The following is a 24,316-nucleotide window of genomic DNA, read 5'->3' on the forward strand; positions in this document are numbered from 1 at the left end:
TACAAACTCAGTATTGTTTATTTGACATACAGGTGCTTTTGATTTCTGGTCAGCTGGCTTCAATGGAAAGCTCAGATCCTGTTTATACAGACAGGCAAATCAACACTTCGTTCGGAGAAAACTGAACTCAAGTTACTAAAACGTTGCAGCAAGAGTGTTGTTGCTCATCCAGTACGAAGAAAGCCAGTTCGTTAGCCATTTACACCAATCAACATGCAGTCTTTCAGCCTCTGGCGGCAGGCAATGTCCGCGGTGGCAGTAAGCATGCTCATTTTTAATTTACTCAGCCCAAAAAAAATACAGACGTTTATACAACAACTCTACGTTAATGTCTCAAAAACCTACATTCAAACCATGATACAGTGCTGTACCTGGACCCCCTTTTAAAAAATAAACCCATTCCACGGATCATCGAACATGCCTGGCCCCCACGTTACACAGTTCAGCCTCAATCCAGTACCAGGACGGGCGCGAGGGGGGTGAAGGGTGCCCTCTGAAGGTTACGGAGCGTCCTCAATGTCTGCAATGGTGTGGATCACGAGCGCCCCCTCTCTCATGTGCATATACAGTATACGTTTAAATTATACAGGTAGCAGCAACACCCCCTCGGCGAGGGGTTAAGAGGGTGAGGGGGTGACATGGACTGATAGGGGAAAGAAAGGCAGAGGAGCAGTGAGGAGCAGCATTTCTTTATACTGTTCCAGCGTCTCTGCTCTGGTCCCTCCGGCAACGGTGCTCTGTTTTGTTCCGGCTTTCTGAATCCTCTCGGTCGATCGTCTCCTTCTCTCGTTCTCTCTTCCGCTCTCGACGGGCCTCACCGTTCTCTTTCTCCTGCCGGTTCTTGAGTTTTTTATTCTCTCGCCGCCGCTGACCTTTCGGCTTACCTGAGAGGATAAATAGCGACAGTGAGGCATTTTGCAACAGTTATTCAGGTAAATGTAAATATAAAGTGTTTTTTCATCCACCAAGCAAAAATCTGATCACTTAGAGAAGTAATAGTACACGTCTCCTAAACAAAAAATGCATAATTTTTGGGGAAAAAAATCAATACATTTGTTCAGGAAGGATGCATTCAACTGAACAAAAAGTGACAATAAAGACATTTTTAATATTACAAACGGTCACCAAATCAGCATATTAGCATGATTTGTGAAGGATCATGTGACACAGAATCTGCAAAATGTTAATTATTTGACCAAAATAAGAGGGATCATACAAAATACAAGCTATTTATTATTTAATACTGAACTGAATAAGATATTTACATACATAAAAGACATTTACATATAGTCATCAAGAAAAAAGTAATAGTTGAATTTATAAAAAACGACCCGTTCAAAAGTTTACAAACATTTGATTTTTAATACTGTGTTGTTACCTGAATGATCCACAGAAGCAAAAACAATGCATTAATGCATAAGCCAGGGGGTGAAAACTTTTGAATTTTAAGATTAGGGTAAATTACTTATTTTGTCTGCATTGTTTTTCCTTCTGGAGCATCAGTGAGTGTTTGAACCTTCTGTAATAGTTGCATATGAGTCCCTCAGTTGTCCTTAGTGTGAAAGATGGATCTCAAAATCATACAGTCATTGTTGGAAAAGGTTCCAATACACAAAAATGCTGAAAAACCAAAGAATTTGTGGGACCTGAAGGATTTTTCTGAAGAACAGCAGGTCACAAACAACTATCACTAAACAAAAACATACAGCTGTGGATTATTCAGGTAACAACACAGTAGTAAGAATCAAGTGTATGTAAACTTTTGAACAGGGTCATTTTTATAAATTCAACTATTATTTTCTCTTGGGGACTATATGTAAATGTATTTTATGTATGTAAATATCTTATTCAGGTCAGTACTAAATAAAAATAACATGCATCTTGTATGATCCCACTTATTTTGGTAAAATAAATTATATTTTGCAGATTCTGCAAGGTGTATGTAAACTTTTGACCTCAAGTGAACAAGCTAACGCTTACTGTTTGAGTTGGGTTGTCTGGGATGTTTACGAATAATGTTTTCAAGCACCACAATGTTTACACTTTTCGGGAAAATTACTTACAGTGTTTTACACATTAGTTTGGGATAAGAGAAAGTATTGTAGTAGGAAGAAGTACACACACACAATGAATAATATCACGCTGACCAGTGAGAGTTTGGCAGGCATCTGGGCTGATTTATTTGTCGTGCAGGCATGTTGAATCATTCTATCATTCTATTAATCAGCCTTTAGTGATTTTCCCATCATCCCTCCTCTTTCTCCAGCTCCAGATGGCATTACTCATTCAACCTAAGATGACCATTGTTCCTAATTTTCAGCTGTTTTGGTTGGGAGACGTCCCTTCGGCAATCATCACTTCCATTTAAAAGAATTTTTCATAGATTATTAAAGAGTTTGATGGAGTCCAGGTTGAAGACCCGTTTGTAAAGTTGTGAAACAGCAGAAACATCTGGTGCATTGTGTGATTGATTGTGTCTGGTCTACCACAAGATGACAGTCTCATACAACTAATTTTTTTTCATTTTATTGTTATGAAAATTCTGTTATTTCCTCACCCTCATTTTATTTCAAAGCTGTATGATGTTTTTGGTGAACTTTAAAACTAAATCTGAAATAAAAATGAAGTAACACTCATTACAAGTTCCTGAAGCCATATGATGAATGACAGTGACATCAATGCTAATGTAAAGTGGACGGTTTCTTACACAGAACACTTCAGTCAGGTTAGCACCACAACCATAAAGATAACAAAACAGAAGAATGATATGCAATATAAACACTGACAGCCAAGAATCCATTCTGCTTTAAAGAGCTCAAGAAAACTACAGTGTGTAGCCAGTTTGGCCTCTTTTTGACCAGTTTGGCCACTGTAAGTGTTGTTGTACAGAAGATTCTTCAAATATTTTACAAACAATAACAACATGTGGTTTTATAACAAGGTTATCCATAAGCTAGCGTGCTTCAAAACTGACAAAATTCACATTTAGAAGATACACAGTTGAAGTCAAAAGTTTACATATACCAGTTACTTTACCAAAATAAGAGGGATCATACAAAATGCATGTTTTTTTAAATTTAGTACTGATCTGAATAAGATATTTCACACAAAAGATATATATAAGACTATATATATATAGTCCACAAGAGAAAATAATAGTTGAGTTTATAAAAATTACTCTGTTCACAGGTTTACATGCACTTGATTCTTAATACTGTGTTGTTACCTGAATGGGTAACCCACAGCTGGGTTTTTTTGTTTAGTGATAGTTGTTCATGAGTCCCTTGTTTGTCCTAAACAGTTAAACTGCATGCTATTCTTCAGAAAAATCCTTCAGGTCCCACAAACTCTTTGGGTTTTCAGCATTTTTTTGTGCATTTGAATTTCCAAGAATGATTGTTCGATTTTGAGATCTTTTCACGTTGAGAACAACTGAGGAATTCATATGCTAACTATTACAGAAGGTTGCATTATGACCACCCCTGGCTCTTAATGCATCGTTTTTCCTTCTGAAGCATCAGTGAGCGTTTGAGCCTTCTGTAATAGTTGCATATGAGTCCCTCAGTTGTCCTCAGTGTGAAAAGATGGATCTCAAAATTCTATAGTCATTGTTGGAAAAGGTTCAAATACACAAAAATGCTGAAAAACCAAAGAATTTGTGGGACCTGAAGGATTTTTCTGAAGAACAGCAGGCAGTTTAACTGTTCAGGACAAACAAGGGACTCATGAACAACTATCACTAAACAACAAAACACAGCTATGGATCATTCAGGTAACAACACAGTATTAAGAATCAAGTGTATGTAAACTTTTGATCGGGGTCATTTTTATAAATTCAACTATTATTTTCTCTTATGGACTATATGTTAACGTCTTTTATTTGAAATGTCTTATTCAGGTCAGTACTAAATAAAAAACATGCATTTTGTATAATCCCTCTTATTTTGGTAAATTAATTAACATTTTGCAGATTCTTTAAGGTGTATGTAAAGTTTTGACTTCAACTGTACACATTCAAAACTTACAGTCTCTAACCTCCGCCATTATGAATCAATGATCACCCTGCACTTCAGCTTCTCATCAAACTTTCTGTCCAATCAAATGCTCTCTAGAATCCGAAGCGTCTCGCATCTTACACTATAAAAAGCTGCTGAATCTGCGGCTGAAATCGGTCTCTTGTTCACAGATATAGCATTTTCTGTAATGTGAATGGCACGTAGTGCCCTATATAGCAGATAGGGAATAATTCAGACAGTGTAAATATGCTTTCCATTGGGGCGATAGAATTCTGGTTTCATGCTGTGTCACGTGAACTGCTGTAGCGCACACACACAGTTTTTGCCAGTCCAGAGACTCGATAGCAAAGAGTGGATAATATGCGCGAATCCGCGCAGACCATAGAACGCATTGAATCCATTTGAATTCTACACAGAATGCTATATTTTATTGTGATACGGATTAGATTGTGGCTGTCATACACTGACCCAAGCTGTGATATAAACGAAATGCTACTGGCTATTTAAAAAAGGGGGTGAAACTGCTTGATATGTCCCGCCCTCTCTTCCTGTTTTAGTTGAAATTACGTCACCACATAGAAATACGCAGTATGTTTCAAAGCACTTCAGTGGACCTTTACAGTCGTTCCGATGTTGTTAGGAGATGCTTGACAAATGAAAACAGTGCTCTAAAATCGGCTGTAAATATATGTTTGATATACCCCGACAGGGTGGAATCAGAGTCTGAAGCTAAAAAAAATCGTAGTCTGTGATCATCATACACTGTGTGATTTTCTGTGGAACCTGTCAGCTCTAATCTGCAGACTGCCTCTGACTTTCAGCAACTAGAGTCAACTTCTTCAGACTGTAAATCAGCGGAAAATCGGGGGAAAAGTTGTGAAGCGTATTCCAGGGTTTAGATAGTAGAAATGCAAAAAGTTGGGGGCGACCCATTCATTGCAGAGTCAGGGAACCTTATCAGCACTGCACTCTTGAGCAACCAGTCCGGTTTCTTCCAGGAACACGATTCCGGAAATTAGCGTACAGTACGTCTCCTTGGAATAAATCTGTCAAGAAGACCAAGGTGAAGCCACCCAGCTGAATGTTTGACACCAGAATATGCGAACAACCGATAAGCTCATTCAAAATAGAAAGACTTAAAATAAAAGTTCTGTTAATATTACTTTATCTCGCCGTTGCGCAATGCTCACGGCTAGCCAATTTCCATTATTGTCAGAGGCTTATCGGTGGGGCACGGATGAGGATCGGAAAAGCGCTGAGGTGGACAACCAGCTCTCCCCCGCTTCCCCCTCCCAAAGTGGGCTCTATTAATCAGCCGGACTCTCTCTCTCCGGACTCCCTGCCCGCTGCAACCCACACTGACCCACACATTCCTGGGCGATAGACGGCCACAGAGGCCTGGCTCTCGAACTTGCACATGAGGATGCACAACTGCTTTGTGACCCAAACTAGTTTAGGAGGATGAAGCGAAATCCCCTCCAAACCTCTCACAGACTCGAATCTGTTGTGATTGCACTGTGCATTGTGAACAGGCTGACTCATGTACTGTGTCTGACCGATCAAAACACACACACATTTCACTCGCTGTCCCGTCTCTTTAAACACAGGAAGTTCCCTCTGCGTACACTGTTGTCTTTGTCGTAACGATTTGGAGATCAATGGATTAGGCGTAATCCTCTGCCTTTCCCATAAACCAAGGCGTAACATGACTGGAGCTTTGTGGTGATTATTTTGGATATGTTTACTGCCACCCTTTTAAAGCTGGAAGGCTGTCAAGTTGTTCAGTAAACTGTCATGCGACAATTTGGATACAAGTGTTTTCCTCAGAGATGGAACATGTTCTTGAGCATCTGGTCACCACTGCTGAAGCAGATGCAGTCCTTGAGGAAAACGTCAAGGCTTAGAGGTCGCTCTTTCAAAGCTCAGGCACAAAACCTAACGAAGTTAGCTAATTTTAACATGAATGAGGCAATTTATCATACAGTATAAATATAGTATGAAAGAATCCCTTGCAGGACATTGATAATATTGAAAGCTTTGACTTTTAATCTTGAGCATGTTGAGCAGTATTTGAGACATTGTTCTCTCTTGAACTCTACTTTGAGATTACTGGCGATTTCTTATATGACTATCAATGCTGAAAACACTTGTGGTGCTTAATATTTTCGTGGAAACTGTGATAATTCCCCCCCCATGCACAAGTTTACAGGTGCTCTATCTACAGCTAAAAATAGCCACATGATAATGGGTGATTTCTGGGTGAATCAAAGCATTGCAGTTCTATCCTCCTCTAAGATATGTTGCAAGCCTGGAATGGTTTGGAACGAATTTGTCTCATAGTTGTGTCTATCTAGATGTTTCGACATAGGTGAAATGAGGAGTCATCTGGCTCTGATTATACATTATTCTTGAAAGAGTGATTGAGAGAGGCAAAAAGGAGGAGCTCTTAGTAGAGGAGGGAGATGAAGAGGGTGAAAAGTGTGTCAGGACAGATGGAAGAGTGGGCCGCGTAACTGCTGCACAGTCAGTAAAAGGTGAAACGCTCTAAAATCAACCCTGACAACCCAAATCGTCCCAGTCTGCTGCTGTTAAGGACACAGAGGTGGAGATGGTTGAAATGGGATATGATGTTGGTGCAGTGGGGCACAATTTCATTAATGAACCCTGGGGGTGGGGTGGGGTAGGGTAGGGTGGAGGGGGTCACATCCTCCCCGGTAGGCGTGCTGTCGTCCGGGGGCTTTTGCCAGGAGCCAGGCGAGGATTAAGGGCTCTGGCTCGTCCCACAGGAGGAATGCTCGGGCTTTGAAGGCCCAGTATAGCTGCTCTCCCTTAGGGAGGTTGGTGCTGGTGTGCAGGGGAGAGACAAGCAGAGCTGCATACAGAGGCTAAGAGTTCAGTGGACAGTTAAGCTACACACAAAACAACGCTGGGATGCCAGATTCTGCTCTTACATAAAAACTAAAGCTCACAATGTTATATGAGCACGCATGCATGCATAAACAAGTTCATTAATGATATTTTCAACCACCTAAACCTAACCCTCACAGAAAAAATTGGTGTCAGTAAAATTTGTAAAAATGTTTTTGAAAGAAGTCTCACCAAAGTAGCATTTATTTGATCAAAAATACATTGTCAAATACATTGTAATATTGTCAAATTTTATTCTAATTTAAAATAACAATCTTTTGTTTTAAAATGTAATTTATTCTTATGATGGCAAAGCTGAATTTTCAGCAGCCATTACTTTAGGCTTCAGTGTCACATGATCCTTCAGAAATCACTCTAATATGCTGATTTGAGCTCAAGTAATAAATTGAAATAAAAAAATATTTATTTATTTACTTGGTTTTAATGGCATTTTTAAATCCATCAAAAGAACATCTTCTTTAACATTCCATTACATTGTAACATTTTCTGTCATTCAGTTTAATCCAGCCTTGCTGAATAAAAATATTTTCTTTTAACTGACCCCAAATATATATATTATCAACTTTAAAGACAACAAGCAGAAAGAAAGAGCACATGTTGACACTAGGAGTTGAATTTAGAGTCATAGGGCCTGAAAGGGAAAGGACAGGGGCCAGACGTAGAGCTGCGTTTGGACAAGCTGTGTAAGAAAAAGGTCAGGATTAGTCAGAGGGAGAACACGAAAGAAAAACAAATGACAAGTAAGGGGAGAAGAATGGAGAGGGATTTGGCTGGGGTAACAACAAGCAAAGCAGTTGCATGTGTGTGTGTATCAGGAGTGGGGGGCGGACAAGGAGGATGTATCAGTGTCAGTGGGCGGCTTGGGATTACTTTGAGTTGGCGGGGGTCGGACCACTGACCCTGCTGGTGTATGTGGAACATAAACACGGACAGGACAGAACCCCGGCAGATAATTAGCGTGCGGTTGATGTTCCAGGAGTTGGGGCAGCTGGGTAATCACAAGCGGGGTGAGGTTGATAACCCAAGCCTGCAGTGTATAAAACGCACCCCTCACCCATGGCCCCCAGCGGATCAATACAACACTCCTCACTTTGACTTAACATGAAACAAAATGTTTTTGTGGACATAGGCAAAGAGGTGGTGAATGAGAGAATACATGTTTAAGATGAGTTGCAAACTCTGTTTTAAAACCAAGTCATAAGTGACTGATTAGGAACTCAGAAAGTAACATACAGCTGACCTGATAATTTAATAAGCATATATATATATGCATATATATCAAAGCTATTTTAAAAATTAAATTGATCAAAAGTGATCATAAAGACATTTATAATGTTAAAACATATTTCTATTTCAGATAAATGCTGTTCTTCTGAACTTTCTATTCATCAAAGGAACCTGAAAAAATTCTACACAGCTGTTTTCAAGATAATAATAATAATAATAATAAATAATATTTTTTTTGAGAAGCAAATCAGAATCTTAGAATGATTTCTGAAGAATCATGTGACTCGAGAAATTATGCTAAAAATTCAGCTTTGAAATCACAGGAATAATTTACATTTTAAATATATTCAAACAGAAACAGTTATTTTAAACAGTAAAAATATTTAAACGTTTCAGTGTTTCTGCTGTATTATGCTGAATCTATATTGTTTCGTGCACTGTATTTTATTATAGATTTTTAATTATTTTTATTTTTTATTTCTTTTTTCAAATAATTTTATTTTTTCTCACAGTGCATCAAGGGATTCCTTCTCTCCAAACTAATTATGCACTGCTATCTTGGAGGAGCCTCATAAGTTAATGAGCATAAATAATATATTTTTGGCATAAATATATATATATATATATATATTTATACTTGATAATTATACTAAATTCTACTCAATTTATTATACTAAAAACATCCACATTACTTTATCAATACTTTTTTTACTGAATGCCTTATATAATGTTTTATTAGGTCTTGTTTCATCCACCATCTTTTATTCAGTTATTTTTTTATTATTATTATTACTTTTTTAATGCAATGTACCATAGAACTTGTAGACCTGATAATTTAATAAGCATAAATATTTATTTTGGGTAAAACTTTTTTAATGGTTTAAAATCATTAAGTTTTCATAATGATTAATTATATTTAATGCTAATCATGCTAAATTATACTTCAATAATTATACTAAAAAAAAAGACAGAAAAAGAATTCAGAAAAATTCAGAAAAAGAATAACGTGGCAGTGCAAACCCTCATTTGGTATTTACTAAAGACACGCAGTAGGAAATTAGTGCTGAAAAGGTGTGGACACAGTTATTTCTGCGCCTGATTTACTGGTATTTGTGCCATTATTTAAAACCAAAAATAAAACATGTCTTAAAGCAGGTGGTAATTTGCACTGCTCTTGGTAGATTGTAATGGTCATGAATTATGGAAATTAGATGTTGCGTCGGTGTTCTTTAATGTGCACCTTGTCCGTTAAACACCCGCAGAATTTTCCTCTCCCATCGGCGCTTTTATGGAATTGTGCTCTAGTGCTAATTTGCCCTGTTTAAAAAATCTGGCGCTTAATGTATATATGCAAACTTAGAATTTGTCCTAACGAAGACATCTCAGCAAGTCATTGTCCTCTTGAAACATATCTGTGTCATAAATGTACCTATGATTGTTTAAAATGTTGCCCACAGAGCTAAAAAAAATTGTGTGTGTGTGTTTTTCTGTTGCATTTGTGTGTGAGATCAATCCATATCATTGTTATTTTGGAGTCTGAAAAGTTTGCATGCAAATCTCCACCGCATTTTTTTTTTTTTTTTTTTTTTACTCTGTTCCCTCTCCTCTCTGCACCGAGGCCCTGAGTGTTTATGAGGTGGAGAGCAATGGAGCGTCGAGTTGGCCTGCTGTCTGTCATAAAACAGCAATGTCCCACAAATACCACTACACAAATAAACATTCAAAACATAACTGTCCAAATATGGTTAAGCTTACAACTGCACAGATCCTTGAATCTGCTTCATGTATTTGTTTTGCATCGGTTGGGAAATATTTCTGGCTCTTACATTTATAATTATAATCCAGACGATACAAAACAAGCATTTATATTATAATAAAATGAGCAGAGTCAATGTTTTTTGTCCTAAAACAGTGGAATTGCCTATTGGCAGCTCCATTCACTAAGTCAAGCATCACAATTATTATTGCTACTTAGGGTTAGGGTTTTGTTTTAAGTTTTTGGTGCAAACCTCATCCTCAACCTCACAATACCTCAAATCATGCAGCTTTTTACTCCTCTAAGTGATCAGACTTAAAATTTTCAGTATATATAAATAAATATATTGCCAACTTACATCTTTTTTTGACAGAGCATTCCCTCTTTTCAGAAGTCGCAGGGCACGGGCTTCCCATTGGAGAGGGATTCTGTAGGACCTTCCTGGTCCTTGTTTTTTCACCACATGGGAAGCTGCAGGTTTTACCTGAGCGTGAGCAGGGGCCCCATTCGCTCCACTCGCCCACTTCACAGTGCACTAAAACACAGTTAACAAATTAGTGAAGCCACACACATACAGCACTGTCCTGACAGCAGGTGTTATGTTAGAGACTAACCTGTCGGGATGCACTCCACTGAGTTGTTGGGCTCAAACTTGTCCGGGCAGACGTGATGACATTGCCCATGCAGTAGGTAGTGTCCCGGCACACACCTCGTACATGTGTCACTGTTCTGACAGGACTCACAGTCCACAGGACATGCTGTAAAACCATCACACACACAATTAGTTTCACGAGAAGTACTGGGGAGCAACTAACTTAAAATAGCCATGCTACTAACTAGACAACGTTTTTCAGTAGCGTGACAGTAGTTCAGCTATTTTTAACTACTTTTTCCATCAAAAATCCTTAGCACATCTAATTTCCACGGGCTGAGGAAATTAAATCAAACATGCTCACCAAAATAATCCTATTTCATGTTTGGGTTGGAAAGAGCTGAAAAACTGAAGAGATGACAATTTGAATGAACTTTGAAAAGTCTGAATTATTCTATTAGATAATCTGGATATTCCTCTGTTAAATACGTAACCTTTACGTGTCTGAGTCATTCTAGTGAATTGGTTCATTCAGATGTCACTTTAATATGTAGCTTTTAAAAATTTGATTCATTCTAGTCAATTGATTCATTCGGATAATCTTCTCTGCCATATGCAGTTTTTGGAACTTTGATTCATTCTAGTGAATCAGTTCATTCAGTCGTCACTCTGTCTAATGTGTAGTTTTTAATAATTTGATTCCTTGTAATGAATTGATTCATTCGGATAATGCTCTCTGTCATATGCATTTTTTGGAACTCTGATTCATTCTAGTGAATCAGTTCATTCAGACGTCACTTTTTCTAATGCCGGGGTCCCCAGACTTGGTCCTGGAGGGCTGGTGTCCTGCAGAATTTAGGTCCAACCCCGATTAGACATACCTGAACTAGCTAAGCAAGGTCTTACTAGGCATGCTAGAAACTTCCAAACTGGTGAGTTAAGGTAAGTTGGAGCTAAACTCTGCAGGACACCGGCCCTCCCTCCAGGACCGAGTTTGGGCACCCCTGCTACAATATGTAGATTATAATAATCTGAATGACATCATTCTCTCTCATGTGTATCTTTAAATAATTTGATTCATTCTAGTGCATTGATTCATTCAGATAATTCTCTCTGTTATATTCCGTTTTTGGAACTCTGATTCACTGTAGTGAATCGGTTCATTCAGACATCACTCTCTCTAATGTGTAGCTTTTAATAATTTGATTCATTCTAGTGAATTGGGTAATTTAGATAATCCTCTCTGCCATATGTAGTTTTAAGAAATCTAATTTATTCTAGTGAATCAGTTCATTTGGACAATCCTTAATTGAATATGTTGGTTTTGAAAGTCTGATTACTTTTAGTATTTGGTCCTCATTCTAATTCAGATGGTCCTCATTCTAGTGAATCGGTTCATTCAGATATCACTCTCTCTAATGTGTAGCTTTTGATTATTTGATTCATTCTAGTGAATTGGTTCATTCGGATAATCCTATCTGTCATAAGTAGTTTTTGGAACTCTGATTCATTCTAATGAATCAGTTAATTTGGACGATCCTTAATTGAATATGTAGTTTTGAACATCTGAACACTGAACATCTAATTATAGTGATAAGTTTTATTCAGTTGTTCCTGTTTCTAATTCAGATGGTCCTCATTCTAGTGAACTGGTTCATTTAGATGATTCTTTCTGTAATATTTAGCTTTTGAAAGTCTGATTCATTCTAGTGAACCAGTTCATTCAGACTGCCCTTTGTCTAATATGTAGCAGTGGAAAGTCTAATTCATTCTAGTCAGTCGGTTCTTTCAGATGTCACTCTCTCTAATCGCTCTCTCTAAGCTTTTAATAATTTGATTCATTCTAGTGAACTGGTTCATTTGGATAATCTTCTCTGTCATATGCTGTTTTTGAAACTCAGATTCATTCTAATGAATCAGTTCATTCGGATAATCCTTAATTGAATATGTAGCTTTTGAAAGTCTAATTAATTTTGTTCCATAAAAATACAGCTCTAATTAAGTGCTAATTATATCACAAAGATATTTTTATAATATATTTCCCTATACAGCAAGTAACTTCAATGTATTTAGCTGCTTAGCTCATAGTGCAGCTAACTACTTTTGCAAAATAGTAGCTTGACTGTACTTTCGGTACTTGGAAATATGATTACAGAAGATTGTAGTCTGGCAAGCTACAGTTTCAAAGTAGCTCTTCCAACACTGGTGGTCGCTGCATATAAAGCATATTAAAAACTAGTCCATCATATCTGTGACTGCAAACTGGGCACTCACGAGGGACACACTCTTTCTTGGTATCACTGGGCACCAGCCCATCTGGACAGCTCTCCATGCACTTGCCCTTGTGCAAGTAGGAGCCCGCTCTGCAGCGCAGGCAGAAGTTCCTGTTAAAGCACGAGTCGCACTCTGACCCACACTCTGGAAGACAAGTTACGCACTCATTACCACATTGCCTGAGCTGAGAAGGGATTACTGTAGTATACAAGTCGAAATCTGTAGCTTTATTACTGTAACTAAGACATAAAGACGTCTGTACTGTAAATATTTCAAGGAGAGGCTGAGGTAAAACATGTGTCTTACTTATGCAGTCGTTCCGGTCGGGGGAACGGGTGCCGTAGAAACCATTAGGGCAGGAGGCCAGGCACACACCGATCTGCCTCATCCCGTCCCTCTCCAGGTGAATAAAAAGCTTGGGTTTGCAGGTCAGACATCCATTGTAAACCGAGCAGGTCTGACAGCCTCCCTGGCATCCCTGGGAGCTCACCCCTGAACCCTCTGTGGTAGAAACATCAATTTTACTTCAGGATCAAACAACATGTGCTCAAGAAAAGATGTATGCAAATGTTAAGATTTGAGAAGTGTAATGGATATACAGGTGACCATATGTCATCTTTTTCCTGGGCATGTCCTGATTTCTAAGTTGCCTTAAAATGCTATCCTATTGATGTGCTCTCTAAAATCCTTGTACTTTATATGCATGCGTATTTTCATTGCTTTAAGCGTTCTCTGCTGGTCTCATCTTGTCACAAGCCACGATAGGCTGATGTACAATGCCTGCCCGCTATTGGTCAAACTATTTTTCAGTCATTATCTTCAGCAAGCAAGAAAACGACTGGAAAACAAAACCAAAACCCAGATATTTTAGGCCAGGATTTTCCCAAGAAATGTCTGGGAAAAAGAGCATGTATGGCTAACCTATTTATGAGTATGAAACCAGTCTAGGCCTTTCATTGCAATAGTATTTGGAAAACATGCATGTACCACAGCTACAATATTACTTATGCATGTAAGAGATAACTTGGAGTTCTGGTTAGTTCAGTATTTTGGAGTCAGTAGGATCTTCTATATGCACTGCCCTCCAAAAGCCAACCCTAGAAAAATGGGCTTTTGGACAATATTGGCATGAATCCTTTATAATTTGTGATTTTTCTGCACTGATAAGGGACAACACAAACTACGAAAACATATTTTATTACATAAACAGTTTATACATAGAAAAAAGTTAAATTTTCGATTCATCAAAATATCCACTATTAGCAGATGTTACAGCTGTGCATAATCTGGGCCTAAATTTGTTGTATTCTAAACTTAATTGGCACTCAATTGTTGACGCTATTAAGGTGTGCTGACCAAAAAAACGTTTAAAAACCTGGGCCAAGTTTAAACCAGTAACCAGGCATCACAGCTGGCAAAGGGGCATGTCTGACTTTGACATGTAAATATTGTCATTATTATGTAATCAAACTGAAAATTACTATTGCTGGTTTTCAATAATAATGTCAAGTTACTTTAATGTATTTGCACCAAAAAATGATAAGGATTTATGCAGATATCGTCTAAAACCACACTTTGCCAGGGGTGTTTTGGAGGGCAGTGTATATATAATTTGTTTTTGTTTGTTTTTTTTTTTTTTGTTTTTTTTTTTACAAAATATTAAGCAGCACAACTGTTTTCAACATTAGCAAAATTTGTAAGCACCAAATCAGCATTAATAGCACCAATATGAGCATAGAATGATTTCTGAAGGACCGTGTGATGCTACAGACTGGAGTAATGAGGCTGAAAATGAATGAGCATAAGATACTTCTTCCAAAAACAACCTCAAATTGTGTGGTCTTGTGTCATGGAATAATATGCTTTATATAAACCTTCACATTGTGTTTTGTGGTACTCATACTGTATGTGCAATGCGAACTGAATGCAAAAACTCCATTCTCAAAATTTCCTGTCCTCTGTGCACTTCCTCTGAATAAATAAGTACCAAATATACAGGCAAAAATGTCATTTCAGTGAACAGTTTCACATTTCACAAAAATATATAATCCCTTAATTTCATATGTAACAATCCAAGACTAGAAAACTGAACTGAAAGCTTTGCTTCTTCTGCTAGCACCTAGTCACAAAAAGCGTACTTGGCATTTACTTGGACATTCCCAACATTTCTAAGACAAACAGAAATGGTGGGCATGGTACCAGGTTCTCGCATGGTACCAGGTTCTCTGAGGAAAGAACAGAGCCATCAATTAAGGCTACAACAGTGACCATAATGTAGTGTAATAATAAACACGACAGGAAGCACAGTCATCTGTGGATTCTCCCGGCAGAGAAACTAATCAACAGAGACACGTTGCATACCGGGGTTTGCACGCAAACGGCAGCACAGTAGCCTTTGTGTTCATAAGTGCGCAAACAGAGCGGCCTCACTGTGACAAAAAAACAGACAGAATCAACTCATCTCCACTGGAGACCTCCAGCTGCGAATACACGCTGAAATGGCCCACCACAAATGCATGACGAAGAGCTTTCTCAATGTCCCAGTGACATATCTAGAAACCACTCTCACTCGCAAATCCCTTAAGATACGTTTTACATTTAAATTCTAGAGCTGATCGTTGACTTGTCATAAGCCCCGACAACCTTCCGGACAGAAGATTTGATATTTTCGAGAAACAGCCCTGATTTTATTCAAGGGGATTTAGGAGAACATTTTCTTCAGTTTTTTGCTCAAGGGACTGTGAATAATATCTCTGCACTAAGGCCTCGTCATTTTGGCTCGGGAACTGAAGAAGTCAAAAGTGATTGAAATCACAGTTTCTGTGAGAAGGACAGACATTCGCTGATCTAATCGCATCAACTGTAAAGTACAGTGCAGAACCTTACTAAATTCAGCAGGGTAAAAAAATGGAAGGTGCTCCTCGGCTGCTTCAAGGTACATCTTTGATTGAAGTCAATCGCTTCCAGGTGTCTCTTGAGGGTCAGTCTCAGATGGTTAAAGGCTCTGTATTTTAGAAGGGACTGACCCGGTCTCAGAGCATCTGGATGAGGGTGAGGTAGGGTAAAATGAAGATTGGTCTAGCTCAACTTCAGAGAGGTTAAAAAAAAAAGCTTCTACTTTCACTTTTACGCAATTTGAAATGATATGGCTTGAAAGGATGTTACATACTGAGGACTTCAACCATCAGCAAACCTGAACAATAAGGAAGCAGTTGAGAAAATATGGGAAATGAGGATTCTTAACATCATTGTAATGCACAGACTTACAAAGTGGCTTTTTGCCATTTTGACTCAATATGCGATATGATAACACATAGCAATGTTCAAAATATATATACATACTACTATAAATGTTTGGGGTCACCAGGTTTTTTTTAAAGCATTTTTGAAAGAAGTCTCTTATGTTCACCAAGACTGCATTTAGCTGATAAAAACAGAGTAAAAACAGTTCTATATGGATATGACAATGTTAGTGTATTTAGTCCTGGCGGAATAGATTTGCTATGCTGCTGCTGTTTGTTACTGCTGTAGTTGTAGACTATTGCAGCTGCTGCTGCTTGAACAAAGCAACGCAGGAGGTTGCTACTGCCAATACATATGTTGATTTGGTGCTGTGAGTATTTGGACATACTGCTTCTGCACAAATAGAATATATAATAACCCGTAGCAGATCAATACAGGTGGAGCTGGGGAGGTGGAGGGTTTCAGAGAAACTCTGAAAGCGCACTGAGAAAAGCTCTAGTGGATGCTAACCAGCCACATGAACCAATCAGCCTGTGTCAAGTAGTTTAACGTTGTACAAGGCACAATATGTAAGTTTTTGCTGCTAGAGGGCGCATATTCAAAACAAACAAAGAACCAAAGGCGTAGTTTGATGACACCATGATTGAGTGTGGAGTTGTTGTCTTCATCCCCACAGCCGATTCAATCCGTCGGGACTTGGGCAGAAATCATGTTCATGGATGAGCTAATGTATTAAAGACTTATTAAGGTCACTGTAGTATAAAGCATGGTGGGGCTGAAAGTCGTGGGAGCGAATTGAGGACGCTGGAGCGATTCCTAATGAAAGATGAGCACGATACGTGTCTCAAAAGCAGCTGAGCTTTTATTATGCCTCAGTCGAGCACTTCCGCCCCTTCCAGTCATGCGAATGTGGGAAAAAGCAGCGCTGATTTATCATTCTGGATACCTTTGCGTGTGTTGAAAGTTCTGTTATAATGCTACTCTGTGCATTCATCACCTGTCTGATAAAATGCATAACTTATTAAAGTATCTTTGGGGTTTCCATGTTTTCTATAAAATTAAATGGGGCAATCTTGGGGTTATAACGTCACTGGCAGGTGAAAATTGCTTATTTCTCTGGATTTAAACATTCCTCGAAACATTTGGGACAATTTAAGCACACAAGTCAGCAAATTATATAATACTGTTCTAGTGGTTTTTGGAAATTTTAATTAAAAAAATCATACATATTGTGCCTTGAATATAGTAAAGACCCATCAGCCTACGTCATCTAGAGTTTCATGACAGAACTTAGTATTAATATTATGAAATATTGTTAAAATGTAAAATAAATTTCAAATAAATGTTCTATTTTAATATATTTTAAAATGTAATTTATTCCTGTAATTCCAAAACTGAATTTTCAGCATCATTACTGTAGTCTTCAGTGTCACATGATCCTTCAGAAATCATTCTAATATGCTGACTTGGTGCTCAAGAAACATTTCTTATTATTATTAAAGTTGAACAGTTGTACTGGTTACAGCTTTTGTGGTAACTGTGGCTTTTTAAGTATTCACACTTCAAATTTTGCTTAAATAAATGTTTTACTGTCACTTTTGATCAATTTAATGCATCCTTGCTGAATACAAGATAAAAGCCAAAATAGACATTGATAGACAGATAGATAGATAGATAGATAGATAGACAGATAGATAGATAGATGTTTTCAACCTGCTCTTACATTCCACACAACTGAACTCAGTCTAGGGCATCGTTGTTGTTTTTTTTCGGTCTCCCTCCCCTGATTCCCAGAGTTCACTCTTGGCCGCCAGATTGCCATAGATCAAGGATATTCTGTTTGACATATCTAAGCAATCTTTACAACTGCTGTCCATTTGCCCACATGTGTTCCTGCCAAAGCGCTCTAATTCACAGAACCCTTTACACGGAGGAATTCTGCTTGCCCTTGCACTGCCACAGCCCTTGGGTCGGCTTGCATAACAACCACACGAGCACTCCTGAAATCCGAACGTTCGAAATCGCTTCGCCACGGTTCGAACTCGCCGACCACAAAAGCAAGCATTCCCAGAATATATCGGTAAAGCGGCACAGTTAAAACTTAATTAAATAACAAAATGTCAGACATCGACATTAAACAAAAGCATTTGCTTATTGCCCAAAGACTTGTGGTTTGAGTTGGTGAAGCAGGCCGACACAATTAATTTCCTGGGATATTTACAACATGGGGAGGCCACACACAAGCAAAGATAATTTACCTAAAAAACACAGCCGTGGCTTGATTCACAAGGAAATTAGTTACTACATACTGTCAGTGACTTATAAGGCTTCTAAAGGGCAAACCTCACCTTTTATGTCCTCTGTGACACATTACGTAAAAAGTGTATACTACAATTACATTCACTTCACAAAACAGTTATATGCACAGAAGATATTCAGATGTTATAAGTATCAGACGTTACAAATTCTTTGGCATTTAAAAAGTGTCTATTTTACATGCAAATCAAAGCCTTGTGGCTTCTACTTGTCAACGCGGAGACACAGAGACGCACTCACAGAAGACAGGAAATGTTTGAGGTCAGGCGACCGTTTGGTCACTCTCTCTGAACTGATAAATTAGTCACAGGTCATTCAACCAAGTTTCTGTCCATCACAAATGTTTCAAAGTCTCTTAATTAGCAACATCTGATGATGGCTGGTGCATTCAAAAGGATGGTAGTCATCAAGTATGTCACATTTCACTGTCACAGTGTCAAATCCAGCATGGATTTGCATGGACAACACATATAAGAATTCATCACCCTGCTCACCCGTATCTGTTAAAATCATCTCTTAATGTTTTGAAAAATGTGAACTGATCAAAAATATGCTGAAATGAGTTAAAGAGTGAAAGAACAACCCAAACCGTCCCCTCTTTAAATTTAAAATGACAGTTGTGTACTGAACTAATTATCTGTCAAAGTCTGATTAGACACATATTTTTCTCAAACGCCACATGAGAGCACATACTTAGTATGCTGAAGACAATGTCCCGACCGCAGTCCACAATTCTAGCGTCATCTAAGCTTTAAACAGGAAAGATGGATAAGGGTTTTGTATTTTGAATTCCACAATATAATTTTTTATGTATCAGAGTTGAAATTACACAGTGACGGCCACAAAGCCACAATGGCATTTCTGTGGCTCCCTGATACCAAAAAACATTCTGCTGCATCTAATTGGCTTTGTCACCAACTAATTTGGAGCATGTTTATGCATTCATTCTAATCGAGCCTTTCACGTCATATTTCCCTATTACATTGCTTATTAAAATAAAAAATCATACTCAATTACACAGTTATGAAGCCTGTCATGCATGAATTGCTTATTTCAGAGCTGAGTTCCCCAAATTTTATTTCTCCGTAAACCAAAAATATTAATGTAAACACTTCATTCAGGGCCATAACCACTATAGACAGCAAGGGGGACATGACCCCCAAATTACACATGGTCCCCCACAATCCTGAGTATTTGGTTACAGCCTGGACTTCATCAGCAATACATCTGATTAAAATGGTCTTTTGAACGAAATGAGGAATTTCTTATGTTACTATGTAACTTTTTTTTAATATGTACTAATGTTTTATGTGCTCAGCTCTACTATATTGTTCCAGTCCTTGGTGAGAGAGGTTTGATTCAGGAAGTGTAAACTACACTTCAACCTTTTTTTTTCTAGGATATACACAGCTTTGGTGCAAACTGGAAGAAAGCAGGAAACTCACTTTGCTTCTGTCAGTACTGAACTTACTGATATCTCAGCGAGCAGCAAATCAACAAGCGAACTACAAAGTTTTTTGCGTAATGCAGTGGCCGCTAGAGAGCGATCCAAACAAGACATTGGACTGGCCATTGATGCTAGACGAGGAGTGCACAACTAATGTATGCATTACTAATAATGGTTTACGAATTCATACTTTAATGTTCGCACTGATCAAAACAATGATAGCAGGAGACAGTGAAGCAACATAAGACTAAAACGTTCATATACTCGTTAATAGAACGTCAACATAAGAACGGCAACTTAGCCTAGAACTCCATACAGAACTTAAATCACAAAAATCAACATTGTGTCCCTTGCCGATATAATGTACGTTTCAGAATCATCCCACACAAGTGTCTAGTAAAATGAAACACTTTTCACGCATCCTGTAAGCGTTTACCACAACCTAATATTTCCCATCAAAAGTTTATCTAGGATGCCTAAGCAGCTCTTTTTTCTTCCAGAGGGGACACATATGTGATTTGTTCCTCAAGCCATCAAAACAAAACAATGAGGAACAAAATAACGCTTTAGTGACAGGCGCAGTTTCACTGACAGACTGGCTCGTCTCAAGCAACACTACGCTTGCAGGGTTGCCAGGTCTTTGTGACAAAGACTGTCCAGTCACCAAACAAAACCAGGCTAAATCACCAATAAGATCGAACTCCTTTAAAAACGATACCAAGCAAAGGTATTCAAATTTGCATAATGTGTAAAGTTGTTTTCAAGGCATTAAGTTTATAATCATTGAGAAAATAGCTTGATTTATATTTACTGTACTATATAACAAGTTTGCATTAGCCCACACTTTTAACTGGACAGTGGGTTTCTTTGACAATACTGCAATACCATACTGCTTTTATTTTATATATGGATCCTATTCAGAGTCGAGGGCATATTGAATTTTTGAAGAAAAAAAAAATCTATTTTAAGTTAGCTATTAAAAATAGTGAAAAGCATCAAATAAAATAAAGGCGTGTACCCTGAATTACGTATTTAAATCAAAAACACTATTTCACTATGCATTTACTGTAATGTTTCATAGCCACAATTTCCATATGCTCTCCACCTTACCTATTGCTGGCTGGAAAAAAATAACCTATTTAAATAAAATTAGTGAGAAAAGTCAAACCCTCACACTACATAAAAAAAAAAACAAAAAACAATGCCTCTTTTAAACTATAGGAGATAATTCTGAGGGAAACAGCGCACTTGGCAACCCAGGCTTTTTGGCACAAAATATAAACGGACAGAACAGCGATATACGCCAGTTGTCATTTAAAAAAAAGCACATACAAATCAGTCACAAAAAAAAATTAAGTCTTCCAGCTGATGAGAAATATTTAACAGCTTTAGTTCTCAGTTTTATATGGTTATATCATATGCCGAAACCCAGGAGAGACTGCGAGTGTCGAGTCAACTAATTTTCTTTTTAGCGTTTGAGTTTTAGATATCCAGTGGCGCATCTTAATCGCCAATGAATGAATGAATAAATACATAAATAAAATAGAATAATGCAAAACATTTAGTAAACCTTAACCCGCGTCCTATCACCTGATATGCCATATCAACAATAGCAGAACTTAGAAAAAACAATTTAACCGTTTAAGTCTTTTAAAATGACTAAATGTGTGCCATAGTATGTATTCAACAACATCATGATTACCAATAAATAAATAAGTAAATAAATAAATAAGTTTAAAAAATGCGATGCACACAAACAGCAAACAAGTGACGGTGCAGGTGTGCGCAAAGCATCAGATCAGCAGCGCGCAGAACTTACGTTTGTGTGGCCGGTGCCTGGAGCCGTGATGCTGACAGTTTGTGTATTCCATACAATGCAAGATCAAAACAATGGAGATCAGTTGTAATTGCATAGTAATCAGGGGAATGATGCTTGTCCTGTCAATTTCAATGTCCCTTATCGCACTTGGATCTGTGCAATACTCAATGTTATTCCTAAACCGGGCAGAAGCCCCAGCTGTGCTCGCACGCAAGAGAAACAGAATTTTCAATGGCCCAAATGCACCTGGGCCGATTCGGCAGTAACATATTGGAGGCAATCCACATATGTGCCACTGTGAGATATCCAAAGAGAGAGCCACTCATTCCATGGAAACAATGAAAATGTTAGTTCTCCATCCAGCGCACTGTAAGCAAAACTTAAAGATGGGGAGGAGGGAATCAAATTAAACTGGCATGGTGATAAAGTTGGATTGTCTTCCTGAATGACTGTATGTATTCCCCACTGTGATTCCGCACGACACGTCCAGGTGTGAAGGTTACTTTATTTATTGAGCCTGACATGTAGGAGGTCCTCGCGTCATCCTCATCACAGCATCTCAGGAACTTTCAGTGAAACTTTGGCGCTTTATTTCTAAATAGTCGCCGAAACGTCGCTCTTCTCTATTCAATCTCGATAGCTCACAGTTTCACGGTTGAGCAATTCACTATCTCTCCCTTTCTCTCGCCTGCTCTCAGCTCGTGTGCTCGTCTGCTAACTGATGACTTCAGCTCTCTGCCGTCTCTTTCCCCTCTCTGAACTCCAAAGTTTATTTAGAGGGCGAGCCCCCCACGTCAGACACCCCACGGGCTACCAGCACTCGCTTTTTTTTTCATTATATCACGTTTTCCAAAACTCCAGAACTCGATGAATGGAAAAATTCGACAGACAGACAGACAGACAGATAGATAGATAGATAGATAGAGCGCATTTATCCCAAAAGAACTTAACCAAGACATTAATCAATAACAAATTAATTAATTTCTTTATATTTAGTAAGTTAGTTACATATAATTTTTCTTACTCTTCGAATACAGTACATAATATTTCAAGTTTCCAGATATAAATCCTTACTTCAGAATACATCTCCGTAAAATGAACTGCTCTGTGAGGCTGTACATATGGTTGCGATAATAGAAGAAGTTCCACTGTGATCCTCTAGAGGGGGTCAGTGCTGTAAGAGCCACAAATTGCAAATACAGTGCCTGGCTTTTGTTTTAGCCCGTCTGAGATGCATTTTCAGCTGATATGCAGCGCTGGCCACATAAAGACAAATCCTTGCATTTTTGTGTGTGTGCTGCGGAGCATAAACAATGGCGGTGATTACTGGTGTACGTGAGAGCGCTGCACTGCGCAGTGGTTCCCTCTTCTCCCACAGGGAAGCTTATTTACACGTCTGGCAGTGGGATGGGGAGGCCTGCTTTTCTTAACCAGCGTGTTGATGTTTACAAGAATATGAGGTGGACCAATGTTTCCCCTGTTGTGGCTGCTCCATCAATCACAATGGGTGCAGAGGGATAAAAAATGGCGTAACTTTTAGAGCACTCCTTCTACAGTTTTATACACCGCTAGAGAGGGAAGTCGCTTTTCAGATTAGAGGGATTTAACAGCCCTTTTTTGTTCTTGATTATTCATTAATGAGTAGTCTTTGGTAAATTCAGCTGTAAGGGATAAAACATGGTTTAGTCTGTGGTTGTCGATGTGGGGGGTGGACATTCCAAGGGAGTTGATCTTCATATGGGAAGGGGGGACAGAATAAAGCCCCTCTTTGTGCCCCCTACTCCTCTGATAAATTAGTCCCAGCGACAAGCTCTAACGGTGAGCGGGGAAGAGGAGGTGAGGTCATTTGGTCACTCTATGCGATGGCCGATGAGAGAAGCCGTCAGCAGCCTGAAATGAAGCCGGGCAGGTGCACCAAGGAGCAAAGGTAACTGAAAATGTGTGAGGTCTGCAATATCACACATGGAGGTAGTCAGCGTAAATGGCTAACAGCGTAAATGGATGCTAACTGTGCAACATTTGTCTAATCCTGTCTAGGATAACTGGACACGGTACATTTTTATTACAGGACCTTGTTGCTCCAAGAGGCATTAGAAAGTGAACCACATGGCTCCGCATGCTCTCATCCATCCTGATCCCATCACATTCTGCACCTATAAACTATACAGACAAGAGATCCCAGCGCAGGGAATGGTGTGATGTGCTATTGTGCAGAGCTGATCTAATAAATAGGCCGTTGAGTCATGAAACACTCTTATTTGGAGTCGAGGGGATTAAAACAGCAGTGCATGAGGTAATTAGTGGCACTGGAGCAGGAAGGATCAGGTTTGGTGGGGGAGACAGGAGAGGATGAAGATTATGCCATGTGCTAAGGACAGATAATCAAGGGTTTGGGCCTTTCAGCTGCATAAGCAAAACATAAACACCAGGAAGTGATGAGTGACGTGCAAACTTGTATGTGTGTATGTATGCACTGTGGTCCGCAAACTCACTTTCACCTGCTTCCCGAAATCCTCAGCAGAATTTAGGGTCTTCTGGCAGACGTTCCAAACAGCAGGGTTGGATATTACTCAGAACTGAGCATGACTTTTAAATTGCAATTCAGCTGCTACATTTAAATTGGATTTGAAATAGCAAACACCATGCAGAATTGTGCAAAAATTGTGAACTCATTTTAACTAGAAAAGTTTGTCATTTT

At 38.6% G+C, this 24,316-nt stretch overlaps 1 protein-coding gene across 1 annotated transcript; it reads right to left on the minus strand.

Annotated features, from left to right (window-relative positions):
* Positions 1-22,377, minus strand: rspo3 (R-spondin 3). The gene is made up of 6 exons (XM_051130495.1): positions 21,619-22,377; positions 13,100-13,294; positions 12,794-12,937; positions 10,542-10,685; positions 10,286-10,462; positions 1-884 (listed from the first exon to the last, which is right to left on the minus strand). Exons 1-6 carry the CDS (start codon positions 21,710-21,712, stop codon positions 691-693), a joined length of 948 nt encoding a protein of 315 aa, XP_050986452.1. The 5' UTR covers positions 21,713-22,377; the 3' UTR covers positions 1-690.
* Positions 22,378-24,316: the final 1,939 nt, after the last annotated feature.

The sequence above is a fragment of the Labeo rohita genome, chromosome 16 (assembly GCF_022985175.1).
Source record: "Labeo rohita strain BAU-BD-2019 chromosome 16, IGBB_LRoh.1.0, whole genome shotgun sequence".
Classification (NCBI taxonomy): Eukaryota; Metazoa; Chordata; class Actinopteri; order Cypriniformes; family Cyprinidae; genus Labeo; species Labeo rohita.